Below are 21,138 nucleotides of genomic sequence, written 5' to 3' on the forward strand. Positions count from 1 at the left end.
GATGACTTTTGTGTATTTTATCCTAAAATAATAATAAATAAGAATTAACAAGTTTTAAATTAAATTAAAAATTCTTTTGAAAAGGATTTTAATTTTTAAAAATATGTTTTATCAATTTCATAATTAAAATTAAATCCATTAAATTTAGCTCGGATTTTTTTTATATATTTATATCAATGAATACTAATTCTTTTCAAAATTTGTAGCGGCCGTTCCACTATTATAGGTTGGATATTTTGCATTAATGAAGGCTTCTGGAATTAAATGGTGGACCTTTCCATTTCTGTGTTTCCATCTTCAATTCATTGAACGGATAAATCAATAATTCATTAGATTTAATGTGGATAAGTAATTGGATAAGACCCATATTCTCCTTTTTTATTGTTAGTGTCTCTTAGAGAAAACTTTTCTCTCAATCAATCTTTACGCTGACAATAACTTGATTCCTAAGTAACTTTAATTATAAAAAAAAATTCTTCCTAAGTTGGTACAGCTTCTTATTATTAGTATTATTATTTTGTTTTGTTTGACGCATTAATCTTTTTGAGATGTCTGAATCATATGAAGCTGAAGTGCATGTTCGCCATCTATATATATCTACTCAAACAAGAAAGTATAAAAAAAAATCTGAGAAATATTTAAATGTGTTTTCCAGAAGAGAAAGAAATAAAGATGGCATGTTATTACTATGTTCCATTTCAAGGGCATTGCTCCTTTCGAAATCCCACTCTCTCTTTCTCACTTAACTTTAATTTCATCAACACAACTCACCATCTTGCCTCTTCTTTCAAGGTTAGCAGCTCTCTTTCTTACTGACGAGAAAGTAATATATATAGATTATGTGACATTTCTGGTGACTGATATACAGCCATTTTTGAGAGAATTGGAACAACATGTTTTTAGAGTTGATGTCCTGAAAGCTGCAGTGAAGAACACTTCTGTTAAGTTGCTTGATGCATTTGTAGATTCTGCTTTCCAGTTTGTTGATTATCCTTTGAACCCATCTCAGGTATATATAAATATGTATGTATATATAGACATATAATTGTATATATGGAAGCTTTGAATGTTTAACTACGTTTGGAAATGTAAACTGGACAGACAAACGCTGCTCCAGTTGATGAAATAAAAGAAGCTGCAGTTATCACCAACATCCATGGCGATATTCCATCTGAATTTCCTCAAGGAATCTACATAAGAAATGGTTGGTTTGACATAGCACAGCATGAGCTTTTTTTTATCATATATATCATGTGTTACCAATGGTTGGTTATGATATAAATTTCCCTTTGTTTTGGTGTTCTGCTATTGTTCATGTAGTTTAAGATTATTCTGTTTGCAATAGTTGAATGATATTATGGAGGAGGTGTATTTTGCTGAAAACAAAAAGTCAAACGTAAGGTTTCGGTGCTTGAGACGTCACATGGAATGGGAAATGTCTTACATTTACACATATATTGTCATCAGCAAGAGGAAAATCATTAAAAGCTGAGCGGTCGATGTTAACATATAATTTATATTTGCAGGACCAAATCCTTTGTTTGGGGGATTGAAGTCAACCAAATCTGTATTTGGGGAGTCAGGTCCTATATGGGTTGAAGGTGAAGGAATGCTTCACGCTTTGTATTTCAGTAAAGACATTAATGGGAATTTTACTGTTGTTTACAATAACAGACATGTTGAAACTGCTACATTCAAGCTCGAAAAACTTCGAAACAAACCCTCTTTTCTTCCGGCCATCCAAGGGGACCCTCTTGCTGTTTTCACTTCTTTCTTGCTCAATTTGGTTGGTTTGCTTATCCGAACTCCTGATATACTGACAGTGAACATCTCATTAAAGTTCTTAAAACTTTTAATGGCATTGCCCAGGTGAGATTTGGAAAACCATTAAAAAATATAAGTAATACCAACGTTTTCGAGCATTCGGGGAAGTTGTATTCCATTGCAGAAAATAACTTGCCTCAAGAGATTGACGTCTTAACACTAGAGGCTTTAGGTGACTGGGATGTTAATGGAGCATGGAACCGATCATTTACTGCTCATCCTAAGGTAATTCAAATATGTTATTATTAATAAAGATTTTACTCGATAGTAATTAACTTCATTTTATATATGACAGAGAGTTCCAGGTACTGGGGAGCTGGTTACTATGGGAATTGCAGCAACTAAACCTTTTGTTGAAGTGGGAGTAATTTCAGGTTAATTCTACTCCATAGAGAACAAATTAAGGGGTTGGAACCTACTGATTTTGTCAATTCTGAAGCTTGTAATTTTAATTTTTCAGCTGATGGGAAGGAATTAGTTCACAAACTGGATCTTAAACTCGATAGATGCCCACTTTGCCATGAGATTGGAGTTACAAAAAGGTAAACTTAGTGTTTTTGTGTGTTTGAAAACTACCAGCTGCAGGATCAAAATGTTTATTGTCCATGGAGTTTTTGTTTGCAGATATATTGTCTTCATGGATTGCCCACTAACTGTTGATGTAAATAGAATTATTCATGGTGGCAAGTGAGTTAATGTTCTTCATTTTTATTTTAATTAATCAGAAAATTTCTTTTTTTTTGGGGGGAGGGGTTTAACAAGAACATTTCTTTTACTTATTAATAGGTTAATAAAATATGAAAGTGAAGGAAATGCAAGAATTGGTATAATGCCTCGCTATGGAGATGCTGGTTCAATCCACTGGTTTAAAGTGAAACCTAATTGCACTTTTCACATTTTCAATTGCTTTGAGGATGGTGATGAGGTAACTTAATTGGTTATGCTATATGTTGTAGGATTCACCTATATTTGAAATTTGAGAGAGCTTTATATGTGTATATATGTATAGGTCGTTGTATGGGGGTGTAGAGCTCTTGCATCAGCCATACCAGGACCTGATCCGGGTTCAAAAGAATTTGCGTGGTTTCCAACAAAATTTAAGCCTGCCCCTGGTAAACAATTTGAAGATGCCATTTCAGAAGACCAGTTATTGTTTCATCGACCGTATGAATGGAGATTGAACGTGCGCACCGGAGATGTGAAGGAGAGAAACCTGATAGGGGCTAATAATTTCCCCATGGAATTTCCCATAATCAATGGAGCTTTTACAGGTTTGAAAAACAAATATGGTTACACCCAAGTATGTCACTGCGACTCAATCTCTTCCACAGGTGGTACAAAAAATATATATGCTCCCATAAATTCAGCTTCTTGTCATATTTTAAAGATCACAAGTCACAACATGGTGTTTGTTTGTTTTTTTACATCTGGTTATTTCAGGCATGGGAAGATTTGGTGGCCTTGCCAAGCTCTTCTTTGAAGAGCAAAATACTGAAGAAGGATCAATCAAAGTAGAATATCACATGTTTGAGAGGAACACGTACTGTAGTGGAGCTGCCTTTGTCCGTAAGGAAGGAGGTGCTGAAGAAGATGATGGTTGGATTATCACGTTTGTTCATCACGAAGACACTAATATATGTCAAGTAAGTCAAACAAGTGCTTTGATAATTCAGAATAACAGGGGTTTCATCTGATTTGTATTTTGCTTGCATAATTTCCTTGGATTAATAAACACTACAGGCTTATATAATCGACACCAAGAACTTCCTCAATGAGCCAGTTGCTAAAATTACACTCCCATGCAGAGTCCCGGATGGTTTTCATGGAGCTTTTATGCCAAACCAACTGCTAAACAAAATCTGATGAAAATCCCATATACCTTTCTATCTATCTATTCAAGTGGTATTTTGGTTGTACTGATTTGTTGACCAGTTTGTCATAATATTAATTATCAAGTAGACAACACATTAATCATAAATATTAGGGCAAGCGTGAGAGAGACCAGATCAACCTCTTTCTTCATTCTGAGTTTTCATTTTCCAATTCATGTGGTTGTTAAGTACACTCTTCCATTTGAGGCATTGATTTTTGTGGTCTGTCATTAAGAATCTCAGGGCTTCATGGTGTGCAATATAAGGAATAAGGGTAAGACTATACGCAAATTAATAAAAATTTCCACTTTAGGAAAAAACAAAGTCCAACATGATTTTTTTCTTCATTGTACCAAATAAACATATAAAGATATTTTAACAACCCAATAAATTTCAATTAAGAGAAGTTAAATTTACTTGTTTCTGAAATCTTTTGATTTTGCATCTAAGCTCTGCTTTATTAAATATATATGATTAGAATAAATTTATTTATTAATTTAAAATAATTTTAAGATATCTAACATTTGCAAATAAAATGGTTAAAATAAAATTCATGTAAATATGAATGCTTGATTTTTATTTTTCATGATATTATAATGATTGTAAAAATCCACATATATATATCACAAATTTTTTTTTAGGAAGGGTCGAAATTAAATAGTAATTTTATAATAGTGAAAATGTAATTTCACCATTTCAATAGCCTATATCTTTATAATTTTAAAGTATTAAATCAATTTTTTTGGGTTCAAAGTGTAATTTTACCTTTATTAATTTAAAATTTTAAAATTTTAAAGAACCTAAACGAAAAATTTTCTATTTTAGAGGATCGAGACCTTTGCCAGCCCTTAATTTTACTCCTGATAGTAACTTTAATACACGAAGTAAAAATCATATTCACCACAAAAAAATATAATAACCTTGATACACAAAATAAAAATCCATGACAAAATCATAAATAAACACGAAGTGAAAATTATAAAAACTATGAAAAATCATAAAACCATTGAATGTAAACATTTTAGTAGGTTATTTTCAAACCAATATCTACTTTTTTGTCTAGATTATTATTTCAATATAATATATATAAATAATTTATAAATTTTCACTCATGAATTTCTTCAAACAAAGAAATTATAAAGAACTGATGAAATAAAAATAATAATATTTATTTATATAGTAAGCATGAGCTATGAAAATCTTCTTTAATTAATATGGAATTTATGACATTTCCTAAAAATAAAATGATTTTTTAAATTTTGATTACCACTTAAATACAACTATTTCCTGAAATAAATTCAATTATATAATTGTAAAGAAACTATATATTGACAATGAGCCCACATCTTATATGAATAAATATATTATATATAAATATGTATGTAGTGGAACTTATAATGTATTTTAAATATTTAATAATTAATTAAAATTAGTAAAATTATTAAATATAGACATATCATTTTATATATTATTTAAATATTTTGATTAATTAATATACAATTATATAAGTTTATTTAATATTTTAATACAATACTTAGAACTATTTGTAATCTCTTCTAAACTTGTAAATAAAAAGATAAAATATTTCAATCAACTTCATTTTTATTAAATGAATAAAAATATTGAAGCCCTTTAAATTAAAATAATTAAAAACTAAAATAATAAATAATAAAAAACTTCTAATTTTAGAAAAATGTTAAAATTTGATAACGATACGTGATATGTTAAATATGAACTTAAAAATAAAATAAAATGAGAAAATAATGTATGGGCATAGTTGGTAAAGAAACACCCCATTGGTCTTGGGACTTGAGAGAGGATGAGCTATGTGGGATTTGTTACGCTTCCCTTTATTTTTAAAGAAATAAAATGATTTTTATTGAAATTTATTATTATCACATAATTACAACTAATTTCTAAAATAAATTTAATTATATAATTTTAAAGAAATTATACATTTTCTGTTTGTTAAAATGATTTTTGAAATTATATTCGTAAAGATAATGAAAATTTTGAAAAATACGATATTTTTATAGAAATTACATAAAAATTGTCACTTGTCATCATTACATACTTTATTAATTTTTTGTCTTAAATACATATATATTTTGATATGCTAGGCTATCATTTTAAATAAAATAATAATAAAGAAGAATTAGTCAAGTTTTAATTTAAATTAAAATCATGTTAAAAGGATTTTAATATTATTTTTAAAAAATCTTAATATTTTTCAATTTAATAATTAAAAATAAATAATTATTTGCATTAATTTTAGATGTTGTATTAAATATATATGCATATATATATATGACATGCAAGGCTATCATTTTAGATAAAATAATAATAAGTTTTAATTTAAAATAAAAATGATGTTAAAAGGGTTTTAATATATAGTTTTTAAAATCTTATGAATTTGATAATTAAAAATAAAGCATTATTTGCATTAGATTCATATATTATTTTATATATTTATATAGTTTTACATTCATTATTATTAATTCTTTTATTGGATTTGTGACGACACCTAACAAAATATCATGGGATGGCAATAGAGAGATGTGGGGTAAATGTTGTTAGATCCACCACCACTCAGTAATTGACATAATTTGCTCCACTACTCGCTCCGTTCTAATATGGACATATAATCTTAAAAATCATTATTACTTTCATGGATGTTGAATAAACCTAACTTTGTTTTATCCCGCTTGTTTCAATTTAATTTTAAAGTCAAGTAAATATTTAAACATAATTCTTTGTAAAAATATTTAGACATAAACTATATATATTTTTTATAATATATTATTACAAATTTATCTTTTTAATAAATTTAGTATACAAAAATAAAAATATAATTTTATAAAGTGAAGTAGGGTGTGGGACAAGTAATTATAATACCCGTTTTATACCTCGTTCAAAAAGAAATCCATCTCACCCCGTTCTGTATTCGCTTTTCAGAAAAAGAAAATCTATACCGCTTAAAACCTATGGATTTGAAACCCAAGGGATAGTTTGGGTTTTGCATGAACGAAGGCTGCTGCAATTAGGCGATGAATCTTTCTATTTTTGATTTTTTATCTTATTTCAGTACTTATCATGTTGAATTCATTGAATTCAATACGGATAAATCGATATGGGAATTCAAGAGTCAAAACCGATGTCTCCTGTTGGTGTTTGTGAGAGAAGTAGATCCGATTTTCTCAAGAAAGTACAAAGAAAATCCATGAAAGAAGAAATACAAAGAAAATGAAGTTCAAACTTTCTCATCAATCAAACAATCTTTAATTTTTCTTTACACTGTATTTACAAATAGAGAAAAATTCGTACATAACTAAAATCAATTATTAACTAATTTCTCACATTTCGTAGTCAAATAACTAATATATGACTCGATTTTAGAATTAAATTTTGATTAAAAAACAAGAACTATAACTTATTTAACATCCTCTCAAGTTGGGGCGACTTGCTATTATTATTCTTATTTTGTTTTGCTCGACACATTAATGTTTTTGAGCTATCTATATGTATACTTTCTCGAATTTAATAAATGAAATATTTAAAGGTGTTTCCCAAAAGAGAAGGAAATAAAGATATGTCATGCTATTACTATGTCCCATTTCAAGGTCATGCTCCTTTCGAAAGCCCACTCTTTCATTCTCAAACAACTTTAATCTCATCAACAACTCACCGTCTTGTCTCTTCTTTCAAGGTAAGCAACTCTCTCTTACTGATGAGAATGTAATAATGTGAGAGAGACAACGATTATGTGACATATCTCGTGACTGACATACAGCCATTTTTGAGAGAATTGGAACAACATGTTTTTAGAGTTGATGTACTGAAAGCTGCAGTGAAGAACACTTCTGCTAAGCTGCTTGATGCATTTGTAGATTCTACTTTCGAGTTTGTTGACTACCCATTGGACCCATCTCAGGTATATATATAGAATTGCATTTAAGGAATGGAAGCTTTGAATGTTTAACTACGTTTGAAAATGTAAACTGGACAAACAAACGCTGCTACAGTTGATGAAATAAAAGAAGCTGCAGTTATCACCAACATCCATGGCAATATCCCATCTGAATTTCCTCAAGGAGTCTATATAAGAAATGGTTGGTTATGATACCGCACAGCTTGAGCTTTTATTATTTTTGTCATACATATATATGAAGACTATATGTTATCAATGGTCGGTTATATATGATATAAATTTTCCCATCAACTCAAAGGTAAGGAGGGTGTTATAAATTTCCCTTTCTTTCGGTGTTTTGCTGTTGTTTAAGATTTTCTGTTTGCATTGGTGAATATATGATATAATTTTATATTTTTTAATATTGGTTATGATTTTGAGGTTATTCCAAAGTAACTTACTTGATCAGCAAAAGGAAAATCATTAAAAGCTGAGCGGTCAATGGTGACATATAATTTATATTTGCAGGACCAAATCCTATGTTCGGGGGATTAAAGTCAACCAAATCTGTATTTGGGGAGTCAAGTCCTCTGTGGATTGAAGGTGAAGGACTGCTCCACGCTTTGTATTTCAGTAAAAACATTAATGGGAACTGGACTGTTGTTTACAATAACAGACATGTCGAAACTGACACATTCAAGCTCGAAAAACTTCGAAACAAACCCTCTTTTCTTCCGGTCATCCAAGGGGATCCTCTTGCTGTTTGCACTTCTTTCTTGCTCAATTTGGTTGGTTTGCAATTGCTTATCCAAACTCCTAATTATATATATATATATAATTTTTAGGTTTGATATATTGACAGTGAACGTCTCATTAATGCAGGTGAGATTTGGAAAACCATTAAAAAATACAAGTAATACCAACGTTTTCGAGCATTTGGGGAAGTTGTATTCCATTACAGAAAATGACTTGCCTCAGGAGATTGACATCTTAACACTAGAAGCTTTAGGCGATTGGGATGTTAATGGAGCATGGAACCGACCATTTACTGCCCATCCGAAGGTAATTCAAATATGTTATTATTGATAAAGATTTTACTCAATAGCAATTAACATCATTTTATATATGACAGGGTTCCAGGTACTGGGGAAGCTGGTTACTATGGGAATTGCAGCAACTAAACCTTTTGTTGAAGTGGGAGTAATTTCAGGTTAATACTACTGCATAGAGAGCAAATTCGGGGGTTGGAACCTACTGATTATGTCAATTCTGAAGCTTGTGATTTTAATTTTTCAGCTGATGGGAAGGAATTATTCACAAGTTGGACCTTAAACTCGATAGATGCCCACTTTGCCATGAGATTGGAGTTACAAATAGGTAAAGTTAGTGTTCTTGCATGTGTGTGGTAAGTTGGAAAAATCAGCAGCTACATAATCAAAATAATTTACTTACCTGGGGTTTTGTTTTGCAGATATATTGTCTTCATGGATTGCCCACTAACTGTTGCTGTAAACAGATTTATTCGTGGTGGCCAGTGAGTTATAGTCTTCATTTTTCTTTTACTTAATCAGAACATTTGTTTTTTGAGTTAACAAGAAATGTTTATTTAGGTTAATAAAATATGAAAGTGAAGGAAATGCAAGAATTGGTATAATGCCTCGCCATGGAGATGCTGATTCAATTCAGTGGTTTAAAGTGAAACCAAATTGCACTTTCCACATAATCAATTGCTTTGAGGATGGTGATGAGGTAATAATCAGTTAAATTATCTACAACATGACTCATGTACCATGAATTTTGAGAGAACTATATATATATATAGATATCTGTTCTGAATAGGTTGGTGTATGGGGGTGTAGAGCTCTTGCATCAGTCATACCAGGACCTGATCAGGGTTCAAAAAAATTAGAGTGGTTTCCAACAAAATTTAAGCCTGGCCCTGGTAAACCAATTGAAAACGCCATTTAGAAGACCACTTAATTGTTTCCTCGTCCCTATGAATGGAGACTAAGCGTGCAAACCGGGGATGTGAAGGAGAGAAACCTGACAGGGCCTAATCATTTCCCCATGGAATTTCCCATGATCAATGGAGCTTTTACAGGTTTGAAAAACAAATATGGTTAGACCCAAGTAGGTCACTGCGACTCAAGCCCTGCCTCAGGTAGTAGAAAAAAATTAGCCCCCATCATTTTGTCATATGTTAAAGATAACATGATGTCTTTTTCATCTGGTTATTTCAGGCATGGGGAGATTTGGAGGCCTTGCCAAGGTCTACTTTGAAGAGGAAAATAATGAAGAAGTATCAATTAAAGTAGAATATCACATGTTTGAGAAGTAACACGTACTGTAGTGGAGCTGCCTTTGTCCCTAAAAAAGGTGTTGAAGAAGATGATGGTTGGATTATCACGTTTGTTCATCACGAAGACACTAGTATATCTGAAGTAAGTCAGACAAGTTCTTTTGGTTTTTGATGATTCAGAATAAGAGGGGTTAATCTGACACGTATTTTGCTTGAATTCCTTGGACAATGTACAGGCTTATATAATTGACAGCAAGAACTTCCTCAACGAGCCAGTTACTAAAATTACACTCCCATTCAGAGTCCCGTATGGTTTTCACGGGGCATTTATGCCAATCCAACTGCAGAACACTGATTCCTCAAATCTGATGAAACTTCCATAGCTTTCGAAGTATCTGTTCGATCAGAAACTCAACTGTTGGATTCAACTTGTTTCGTCAATTTGTCATAATATAACTGATTCTTAGTTGTTATTGAGAAAACTTGAAACCAATTTAAAAGGCTCAAACATGGAACATTCCAATGACCTCCCTCAGCTTAGTATTTGGGGAATAATCATATATATATATATATATATGCAATTTCAACATGATTACTTTACGGAAATGAAAATCGAGCATTTTTCCATCAAACCGAACCTAGTTTCTCTCAGAAATATGCAATGCTATTACAACAATTCAACATATGTTGAATCCCATCCGTCCACATCTGTTTGTCACCTTTACTCCTGCACTCGAATTCTATTATTCTCTCTGCAGTGTTAATCCCAAAATAAGCTCTCTGCTCTGCATTGTCTTTTTTCTCCCTTCTTGGCCATGCCGGGATGCCATCATGAACTCCAAAGATCACACCTGGAAACCACAGTGCAAACTCCATTAACACAACAGGGGTTAAATTAGTAAGAAAGTTTATTTATTTCAAGTATGAGCCAATCAGGCTTAAGCTTACACTTCTTCTTTTTAGTGTATGTGCCTCCCATATGCTTACTTTTCAGTTTAACCACCACCTGTTTTCATTAAAATGATTATGATCTTTCTCAGATAACAAGCTCAAAAGCATGCATTTGGAATATGTAGCTAAACAGGTGAGTTTTTTTACAAGGATTTTATACCTGCCAGTTAGAGTTTATGTAGAAAGAAACTTGCTTCCAATGTAAAGCTCCTGTAATCAACATAAACATGGTGATGAGATGTAATATTTCATAACTGAATGATGAAGATTGAAGATTCAATTAATAAGGCTCGGGAAAATGTACCTTTTCTCGTGCGCTTGAGTAGTTCACCCCCAGTTGCAGCAAAGTTCAATGCTGTTGTGATGTTCAATCCATTACCGTCTTCACCCAAAGCTAAAGCCCCAGCCTTTTGCAGCCTTGCCCTTAAGGCAGCAGCTCCTCGCAAGGCTGCATTTATGCAAAACTGTTAACCATATGTCCTTGAAATCTATCTACAAATTCATTGCATTATCATGTTTCAGCTATGTTCCTATTAGCTATTGGTTTCCAATTTATGCTTGCAGCCATGGCAAATTAACAGTAAGGTGAATAGAAATATGTGAATTTTCTAGCTGGATGAATGAAATTACGTGGAGCAATTTAAACAACCTGTAGCTGCTCCAGCTGTTAGGGTCATTATATCTCCATTAGTTCTTGCATTAATTGCAGAGTTGACTACTGTTAAGATTTGGTCATGATCAGCTCCCATGTCCTCAGCAATCTCAATGCAGTGAGAAGCTACAAGAGCTGCCGCAGATGCCATAGCAGTCGGTACTTTAGACAATGTCTTAAGACCTGTAGTTTCCGTTTCCGGTGACATTGCGTTAGAGGCAGCAAGTGCTGCAACAGCAGCCGCAACACCGGCCACTGATACAGCTGCATGAAGTTGTGCATTATGGGCTCTAATCTCTTGCTTCTTCCTATCTTTCTGATCCTTCAACCATTTCCCCATTGTTCGCCCTCTTACAATGCTCTTGTATATCTTCAAATTGGTGATAAAGCCAATAATAGAGTAAGTATATATGTGATGATACTGTTAGGTAGATTGAATATTATGACGAGGTTGAACAAGGAGATACCCCATTTTTAAGCAATTGTTGATTAGAAAGAAACTCTGGGTTCAGTGTCTGATGAAGCAAAAATAGTTCCTACACATTAGAAAAGGGGTAAATATCTTTTATATGAACTTATAACAAACACTGCACATAACATCCACCATTGAAAGACCTGATGTTAAAGAGGATACCTTCAGATCTTCACTTTCCCTTGGGGAAATTATTGGAGGGCTATCGTCACAAGGCTGCTGCTGAATTAGCTGTACAAAACAAACAAACAAACAAACATGAATATTTTATACTATAATTGTCGCTTTCTTCACTTGGAAGCAGCCAAAACCTATATATTTTATCAAAACTTTGGATTCTTTTTTTCTTCTTACGCATTGTCTTGAATCATGCGTTTCAATATTTCCAACAGAAGAAGCAGATGACGACTTAATGTCAGCATCAACGCCATTGGAAGCAGCTATATTATTCTTGGCAAGAGCTTTGGAGAGTTCCATGGCTGACAAACTCCATGATCTGGCAAGAAACTCCATTGGTTCTGTAGGAGTTTCTGGAAGAGGACAAGACAATTGTAACCACCTTGGGGGACCATTCTCATCTATGTTTTCCAGCTTCTTTGATGAGCTTCTTACACTGCATGAGCTCACTTAGACCAAAACCACCATGCAAATTAACAAAGTTAGAACTCTTATTTAGTTTTTTTTTTTTCATGAAACATAGGTAAAAATCCTTACTTTTAAACTTGTCCACTGCTTCACCTTCACTGAAGCTAAGACTTGGATTCCAACAAATACAGCAAGAACAAGCCAAGGAAGATAAAGAAACACTTTGACATTTATCATGGGAACTGAATCTAAAATGCATGATTTTTTTTTTATTGGGAAAAATAAAAGTGGAAGGGGATATATTCTATTGTACTGGAATCAGGAAAGGCTCCCCCCATTAAAGGCAATTCATCTTTGTCCTCAGCTTCCTGTTTTTCAGCTTTACATATATTTTATAAAGAGATCAATGGAATTAAAGAAGAAATATATTTTTTTCTATTGAGCGGCGTTGGCATAAGTCATTATTACCTGGGTTCTCTTTTGTCACCATTATCAGTGGCTAAAGCTAATGCCAAGGGCCCTCTCTCGCACGCCCATTGTATATCTTTAGGATTATAACCCAACACTGCCCAGGAACATATTTCTAGAAATTACAGAGTAGAGGCCAAACGTTTGATTTGTCATCAAAATGGAAAAGCAAATGATGCACTCAAACTTTACGGGCTCAACTATGCAGTAACCACATTATTTCTTGTACACGTACTGATAAAGTTTTTTTTTTTGGTACTAAAAGCTGTTAAGGAACAATGTATTGTATCTCACTAATATTTTCTTTTTACTGTTTTTAGTTGTACTTAGTGAACAGGGTTTCTTTGTATCTTCTGAATCAAAAACATTTTGTACCAGATAGTTATATATTTTCCTGGAAAAACTGAATTAGGGTCTGACAAAGAACTTGTTTTTGTGCACGGTTGGAAACAAACCATGTGAAGTTCTGTTACTCCTGGAGTATTGAGTTTGAATACTTGTCTGACAATTATCTTTCCCAATACACTAATTATTATGGGAATAAAGTAACTGAAAATGGTCTCATTTCACTAAGGTTTCTGAATAAAGCTTGTGTGATAAAGAACCCTCAACAGGACTTAACCTCTGATGGCAATGCTTCAAACCCATGGAGACTTTTGTACAATAGATCAAGTGGAAGAGCTGAAAGCGTTAATCAGAGTGATACCGGTCTGGTCTACGGGAATCATAATCGCTGTGACATATTCTTTGGATTCTTTTGCAGTTATTCAAACAAGTACCATGGACCGACATATAACTCCAAAGTTTGATATTCCAGCAGGTTCATTTGGTGCGTCTGTGATCATCACTTTTGTAGTAGGGATTGCTTTGTATGATCGGATAATTCTTCCTTTAGCATTAAAAATGAAAGGGGAACCGGTTTGTCTTAGTTTTAAGCAAAGAATGGAGACCGGACTTCTTTGCTCTTGTGCAGCCATGGTTTCATTAACAGTTGTGAAGTATATTCGACGAGAAATTGCAATCCAAGAAGGGCTTTCGGATAAACCACAAGCCATGGTGCACATTTCTGCACTATGGATTCTGCCATATGCTATCATGTCCGGCTGGGCTTCGGATTTCAATGGAATTGGACAGACAGAATTCTTTTACTCTGAACCATGTCCAGTGTTGCAGCCAATCTTCAAATGTTAGGAGCCTCTTCTGGAAGTCTGGTGGTGAGTTCTATAACAAGTACAGTCAATAACGTTATTAAAACAAGAGGTGAAAGTTGGATCTCAAGTAATATTAACAGGGCCATTATGAATACTATTACTGGGTTCTGGATGGCTCAAGTATTCCTAATTTTATCTATTCTCTAGCTTGCAGCAAGGCTTATGGTCCTTGTCAAGAAGATCATGAGACAATAGATGATTGTTAGTTTCTCATAAGGCAATAGATGTAAAATGACAATTTAACATTCTCTACTTGGTTTGGGCTATTAAAGTTCCTATGATCATATCTGGTTAGGGTTTGCACAAAGGAAGAACAGTTTTCAATCAAAAGGACGATTTCTTATACAAATTGTTGTTATATACTTTATAAACTCAATGCCTTGTTAATGTAATGAATGATCTATCTCTTATCACAGTCCAGGGGGTTTGAAAAATGGAGCCAAACCAAAAATTCCTTCCACATCAACAGGCACCTGAAGAGCAGTTTTAAGGACCTCTGGTGTAGTGGTCTTCCCTTTCCAAGTGTTGAACCATGGCCCTCCTCCTACTTCTAGAGCTGCCATGTCACTTTTAACATCCAAGATTAGCTGCATATTGAAAAGATTGCAATTGTTAGTATATTGAGTTCAATGAAAATTTATTGAAAGCCACTTCAGAAGTCAAAATTAGCATCCAGGCTAAGGAACAAAAGCTATTGGATGGAACAAGATAAATACATCAGCATTCTCCAAAACAGAAAGCTATTGGATACATAGCATGTTTGGAATATATCCAATGGGGATTTGCCTAAAGACAATATACCCCCCTGCCAACAGCAGGCAAAAGTTAAAACCAAGAACAATATTAAAATTAACAAAGGCACTTCCGGAAAGGCAGCATGAAATATTGGTAAGGTTAAGATGTGTAAAAGTTCTGACATTATACTCAAATATGATATATCTTATTCCACTATTAGAAAAGTCAAAGATGTGAAAGTAATCATTGCTCAGTAAGAACTGAAGTAGATAGTTTGTCCTAACCCTAAAGCGATGAAAAGGTATGAATAACAAACCTTCCCCTTAGTGCCACCATATTTTTTTACCCGGATCTGCAATCTTAGATTACCAAAACAAGTGTCTTTACATGCAGGAGCAAGACCAGCCTCTATTGTTGGAGCACGCAATGTTGTACCTGGATCATTTGTTGTTGCCTCTAACTCAACCTGCTCAGAAGTAGGAACCAATTAGAGTTCATTAAAACACTATTAAACAGTACAGAAGCTTTACAATCATAACTGTCTACCTAGCATAATCTTTTTTGTTGTTGTTGTCTTAATAATATACCAGTTCCACATGTCATAGATATTATATTTGCAAAGTTATAATTTTATTGTTTAAAACTCGAGTACACTAGCACAATGAAGAGAAGGAAACATCACCAAAAGACATAAAATTACCATATGTGTCTCGTTCTCCGCGGCGATGCACCAGTAACCCCAGGGAGCAATTTCCCAAGATAGAATACCGTTCCAAGGCACAAATTCATAGAAAATCCCATCATAATGCACTCCAATCTGCAGAAGCATTAAAAGGATCATTTATAGGTCAAGCTATAGAATCTACTAGTCTGAAACAAAAAATGTTTTTTTCTGAATAAAAGGCATATGAGACATGCCAATATCCAGTTCAATTCTTAAAACTTCTAAGGATGCCACCATATACGACTAGTAAAGCATGAAAAGAAAGATGTGGTTTTACTAGTTCTCTTGAAACATGAAAATATAACAACAATAATAACACTTTAGAACCAGTTTTCTAGACATTGGAAATAACAGCAGACCCACAGAAACTCATATTGGCAATAAAGAAAGGGCACATCCTAAAAATATACATCCAAGATTCCTCTTTGCATAAAAATTGAGAAACAGATTTCACGGAAAGGAAATGGACCAAAATGGAAACATCAACAGGAGAATTATGAAAAAAGAAACCCTTGTGAACACATTTCCTCCTATCTTTCCATTCTGTAGCTGATATAGGCAATCATCAACCAAATCAAGAGAATCAAGGCAAACATAAGATTTGATAAAACTGAAGTACCAATGCAGCATTTTCAAAGGTCTCAGTCAAGCCGGGCAGTTGCCTCAATCCACCACCAGCAGTCAATGCAACTTCTCCGCTTGCACCTTCAAAGACATTGCATTGAGCCTGCAATAATATATGATTGCCATGATTAATAATGACTAAGCTTGAACCAATGGAAAACCTAATGCATCCAAAAATTTCTTGGGAGACAACATGATCAATAGTTAGATAAGCATTTAGGGAGATGTGAAGGAATGACGATTTACCCAAAACCATTTTCTAGGGAAGGCTCCACCCCAATTCTTTTCCGAGTATGAAGGAGCATCTTGAAACTCAAACCTTTCACCATCCCACTCTATCCAACCTGCAACCAAAAGTCATAACTGAGATAATATTCTCAATTGAAAACATGGATTTCTTAAGAAATCAAATCTTCAGCCAAGGCGATAGGAACTGATGGTGAACAACATAGCACACTGAGAAGAGATGCAGACTGTAGACTAATGAACAATTGGAGGAAATAAATTCAAAGTGTAATTGACAATAGGAAGGAGACAAGCAAGTGCCTGTTGAAAGTCCACCAGCCATGCAAATTTGCCAATGGGGTTCGAATATGGGAAAAGCTGCAAGCCAGCCAGCTGTTGACTTCTGCTTGGACCCAACATCACCCCATCCATAGGTGGGGCGAGTAGTGTACTCCCAACATGCAGTTTTAACAGTTCTTGCATAAGATGTCCTGCAATTAAAACCTAAACCAAGTAAACAGGATTACCGAAATAACTGATAGCGACTGAGAAGTTTTGCTCAATTCTAATTTTGAGAACCTAAAAAGTAACAAATCACAACATAGACATTTGAATGAAAATAGGAATGGATCTTGATAGAAGAACCACTTCTTTTCTGATGGCATGTTTGTTATGCCAACGGTTATACAAGGGAGATCACTATGCAGAAAGAATGCCTCAACAAGGGGGCATAGGAAAATCATCAAAATAGCAATTTTTTAATCTTCTCGTAAAGGAATAACACTATTAATTCTTCTGGGATATCAATAAAAGGATATTTTGTTTCTTCACAGCATGACAAATAAGTCTAGTGCACATTCACTGCTAATTAAATGCTTTACTTCTCTGTAGAAAGGAGCAAAAACGACCATAGAATACAACAAAGTAAGGGTTTATTACATATGTTTATATTAAAATCATGCTTATGGATTCAACAAGAGGAGGCACCTGCCATCATCACGAATAAAGCCTTGATGCCAAAGTGGGCTAACTTGAAAGCCCTCCAAAACTTTTCTATTGAATTCCTACAAGGAACAGCCATAGATAATATGTAAAGTTAAAAAAGGATTAAAATCAACCAACATAAACTATCACATGGAAACCGTATTAAGGCTTGCTTTGCAGGCATTTTCCTTCAAAGAGTAGAATTCCAAAACTGCTTATTGACCTCAGGAGGGACCTCCTTACTTGGAGGTCGTGAGTTTTTGTTGGTTAAAAAAGTATTCCCCAATATCAGCTCATGCCTGCCTATGCATTAAAAAGTTATAAATTAGGCATAGAACGTCACTCAATTATGCATTTCATCACTGCACTATTAAGGTATAAACTCGAGAAACACCAAAAGACATATGATGATAAGAGTAAAATAAATATAGCTAATAACTAAATAGATACAACTGCACTCAGTAATAAACATGATGCTTGGAGAACCAAAGACTTTCTAACGAGAGGCCAAAATAAAATAAATTTGAATGGCCCAAAATTAGAAGTTTAAAACAACCGAAAAGGATCTTTGAAAACTGAGACAAACCAGATATCAGTAAGGTTTTGAATTGCTAAAGTCTAACAAGACCAAAAGATTAAGTGACGATGGTGCATAAAAATGAATGAAACATCATAGTGCAATAAAATGCAGAGGGTGAAGTGAATTAAAATCAAGTTAAATTAATGTATCAACATTTGATTAGAAAGTTCAGGTTAAATGCCTGAGAACATATTCATATAGATTAACTTTCTGACTTGCTAGATATCCAAGAACAATTATAGGAGGTAGCTTCCCACCATAAATGCTAGCTTCCTCAAAAGATAATATGATAAAATTTTCTATGATGAAGTCAACAAGTAGATAATCGAGCAGCAACTATACAAAATAAGTGTCTTTTACACCCAGTAGATTGCAGTTTCATTACTACATCATCAATCAGGTGCAATGGGTGGCTGTAATAAGACCAGTCCTTAGATTAAAATCTGATGAAACCAATAAAGTAGAAAACTTACTTCCCCAAAAGTTCTGAGATTCATCACTGTATTGACATATATACTTGTCATAAGCACCAAGGATTTGAGCCCCAACTCCTGTAAATCTAGGTCCGTGCTGCAGTGTTTCCAATTGGGTCAGTTTCCTCCTAAATACGGGATTCTCCACCGAGTACATGAAGCAAAAGCTCTGTTTTCGTTCTGGGATTGATACCTTAAAGTACCAACCCTCAAAAAATTGTCGAGTGGTTCCATCAAAGTGGTACCTATATACAACTAAAGCTTTTCATAATCATATAAAACACTAAAAGGAACCTGAATTTAGACTACAGCAAAAGTAAACTTCTTTTATACTCGATAAAGTAACCCAAAAATAAAAATTAGAAAGAAAAAAAACATAGAAAAGTCTATAAATGTAACCTTTAAAATGCACTTACTAAAATTTTCCCTTTAAAATCTTAGGCTTTATTTTACTTCTAAATGAATGGTTCAGCTTTAAACCTATAATATTTTTTATATATAATCATGATGGATGAGATAATAGTAATACTAGCTCATTACTTCCACCTTTTGGTTAGCTGGAAGCACTACTTTTTTCACTTTCTAAACATTTTGAAGGAAACAAAAAGTGCTAACAAAAGCTAAGTCAAGCTACGACTTCAATAGAAAATTTACCGAAATTCAATTCGAAAATCATTCAAAATCATTGAACACAACTGAATAGAAGAACTACCCGCTGTGAGGAGTTCGAGTGTCTCGATTAGCCGGCGTGGGAACATAAACCGGATTGACGGAGACGGGTCTGTTGGATGCCGTAGAAGAAGTTTCGGTATCAGTCTCAGCGATGGAGCTGCATGCGATGATCGGCGAGTTCGATCGAAACCCTAACCTGAGAGGGCGGAGGCGTCGAGGAAAGAGTCCATTGAAGTTAGAAGATTGGGATAATTTAACGGCGGTTTTGGAGTTTAGAGAACGAAGACCAATATAACAAGAAGGGAAATGGCGAAGCTCGTTGATAGAGTAAGTGTTTAGCTCCATTGAAAGTAGCAAGAAAAATAATAAAAAGAAACAAAGCTTGTATTTCTTTTAATCTGTTTTTTTGGTTATATAAGAGTAGGATACGTGGCGGCGGCGCCAGAAGCAGAGATTAACCGCGAATGGCATGTCAACTCATGGATACTCAATTTATTAAAAATTTATATACTAAATAAATATTACATTTTCGTAAAAAATTGATATAAAAATGTTGAAATGCAAATCAATCATATATATATTTGAATAAAGTACCGGAAGGTCCCTGTACTATAGAGACAGATGAAATTAGTCATTTTATTATTAAATAGATTAATTTAATTTTATATTATTAAAAAATTAAATAAGTCTAAATTGTAATAGAGTAAATATTTACTCTAGAAAAATGTCTTGAAATTTAATTTTCTCAATTGTAAACAAAAATTTCATTTAGAAAATCATAAAAATTTTAAAATATTAACTTTATTAAACAATAAATGTTAACTCTATTATAATTTGACCTTATTTTTTATAATACATAGACTTAATTAAACTATTTAATGATAGATGGACTAATTTGATTTAATCTCAATAATACAAAGATTTTTCAGGTACTTTCACCTTTGTAATATATATATATATGACCAATTTTAGAATAAAAATTATAGATTAAAAGATAATATTTGATAGATTAGTAATGTATTTTTTTATTTCATCTTTTTAATATATAAAACGAGAATTAAAATTCTTGTTAAAAGGGTATTTTGAAATGAGTTCAAATTCTCTTAAATTATTTATGAGATTCATAATTTACTAAAATCATTTATTTTTATTTTTATATTCAACGCCTTAATTTTTATTAACAAAATAAATAATTATGAGATAAACTTTTAGAATAAAATAAAGCTAGAATATTTACAGTTAAAAGATAAGAGATATAGCAATTGGTTTTAAGTCAAGAAATAGCTTAAATTTAAATTGCAACTGTAAAAAGAAAATTTGATGATTTTTATGTCTATTTTATAATTTATATTTGGGGTTTGAGATTGTTCATTTTAATAATATTATTTTCACGGTTTAAATTCTATTTCCTTCAAGAATGCAATAAATTTAGTTATGATGCAAAATAATTAGAATTTTTTTTGTTTTATTTTAAAAATTAATTCTATATGATTAGAGAATTGACAAGAATTATTCAGAAAATAAAAAATAAAAATAAGAATTATTATAATATGAGTAAATAAAGGATAAAAAATAGACATATGACCAAATAGAAGTAATTAAAAGAACAAACAAATGAAAAGATATAAATAGACTGGTATAAAAATCGTTGAGGCTTCAATTACACTGAATAATCAATTAACCCCTTTTATCATTTTATTACCCTAATTCAGCATTCAAATTATGCTGGATGAAAAAAACCAAGGAATGGAAGGGGTGAGTGAAAAAATAGAAGGAAAATAAAATTTGAAGGTAAAGAAAAAAGAAAATAAGAGGATGAATATTTTCTGTCATGTATAAAAATTAAAGAAAAATTGAAAAAATGATCCATTTTCAAATATT

General features: G+C 32.7%; 4 protein-coding genes and 1 pseudogene across 7 annotated transcripts; 3 read left to right on the forward strand and 2 right to left on the reverse strand.

Annotated features, from left to right (window-relative positions):
* Positions 1 to 688: 688 nt before the first annotated feature.
* On the forward strand, positions 689 to 3,932 carry LOC108481843 (carotenoid 9,10(9',10')-cleavage dioxygenase 1-like). Its single transcript, XM_053028586.1, has 11 exons — positions 689 to 1,009; positions 1,102 to 1,204; positions 1,527 to 1,786; positions 1,870 to 2,049; positions 2,120 to 2,198; positions 2,285 to 2,366; positions 2,449 to 2,511; positions 2,611 to 2,749; positions 2,834 to 3,155; positions 3,265 to 3,467; positions 3,565 to 3,932. The coding sequence occupies exons 1-11, from the start codon at positions 689 to 691 to the stop codon at positions 3,685 to 3,687; spliced, it is 1,875 nt and encodes a 624-aa protein (XP_052884546.1). The 3' UTR covers positions 3,688 to 3,932.
* Positions 3,933 to 7,284: 3,352 nt separating this feature from the next.
* Positions 7,285 to 10,533, forward strand: LOC108475795 (carotenoid 9,10(9',10')-cleavage dioxygenase 1-like; annotated as a pseudogene).
* Positions 10,498 to 14,388, reverse strand: LOC108483052 (VAN3-binding protein). Its single transcript, XM_017786241.2, has 9 exons — positions 12,691 to 14,388; positions 12,331 to 12,602; positions 12,139 to 12,207; positions 11,972 to 12,040; positions 11,502 to 11,874; positions 11,157 to 11,300; positions 11,013 to 11,062; positions 10,850 to 10,907; positions 10,498 to 10,752 (listed from the first exon to the last, which is right to left on the reverse strand). Exons 1-9 carry the CDS (start codon positions 12,818 to 12,820, stop codon positions 10,550 to 10,552), a joined length of 1,368 nt encoding a protein of 455 aa, XP_017641730.1. The 5' UTR covers positions 12,821 to 14,388; the 3' UTR covers positions 10,498 to 10,549.
* On the forward strand, positions 13,657 to 14,220 carry LOC108475783 (protein NRT1/ PTR FAMILY 1.1-like). The gene has a single exon (XM_017777768.1). It carries the CDS (start codon positions 13,657 to 13,659, stop codon positions 14,218 to 14,220), a length of 564 nt encoding a protein of 187 aa, XP_017633257.1.
* Positions 14,389 to 14,537: 149 nt separating the features above from the next.
* Positions 14,538 to 19,779, reverse strand: LOC108459692 (tocopherol cyclase, chloroplastic). 4 transcript variants are annotated; one of them, XM_017759096.2, is made up of 10 exons: positions 19,298 to 19,779; positions 18,586 to 18,830; positions 17,756 to 17,835; positions 17,536 to 17,612; positions 16,870 to 17,039; positions 16,570 to 16,667; positions 16,319 to 16,426; positions 15,676 to 15,792; positions 15,292 to 15,441; positions 14,538 to 14,827 (listed from the first exon to the last, which is right to left on the reverse strand). In XM_017759096.2, exons 1-10 carry the CDS (start codon positions 19,600 to 19,602, stop codon positions 14,651 to 14,653), a joined length of 1,527 nt encoding a protein of 508 aa, XP_017614585.1. In that variant the 5' UTR covers positions 19,603 to 19,779; the 3' UTR covers positions 14,538 to 14,650. The 4 variants fall into 4 exon arrangements, with proteins under 4 accessions (XP_017614585.1, XP_052884451.1, XP_052884450.1 ...); XM_053028491.1 differs by having other exon boundaries at positions 18,586 to 18,840; positions 19,298 to 19,475; XM_053028490.1 differs by having other exon boundaries at positions 19,240 to 19,475.
* Between the last annotated feature and the right edge of the window lie 1,359 nt (positions 19,780 to 21,138).

Source organism: Gossypium arboreum, chromosome 5 (genome assembly GCF_025698485.1).
Source record: "Gossypium arboreum isolate Shixiya-1 chromosome 5, ASM2569848v2, whole genome shotgun sequence".
Taxonomy (NCBI): domain Eukaryota; kingdom Viridiplantae; phylum Streptophyta; class Magnoliopsida; order Malvales; family Malvaceae; genus Gossypium; species Gossypium arboreum.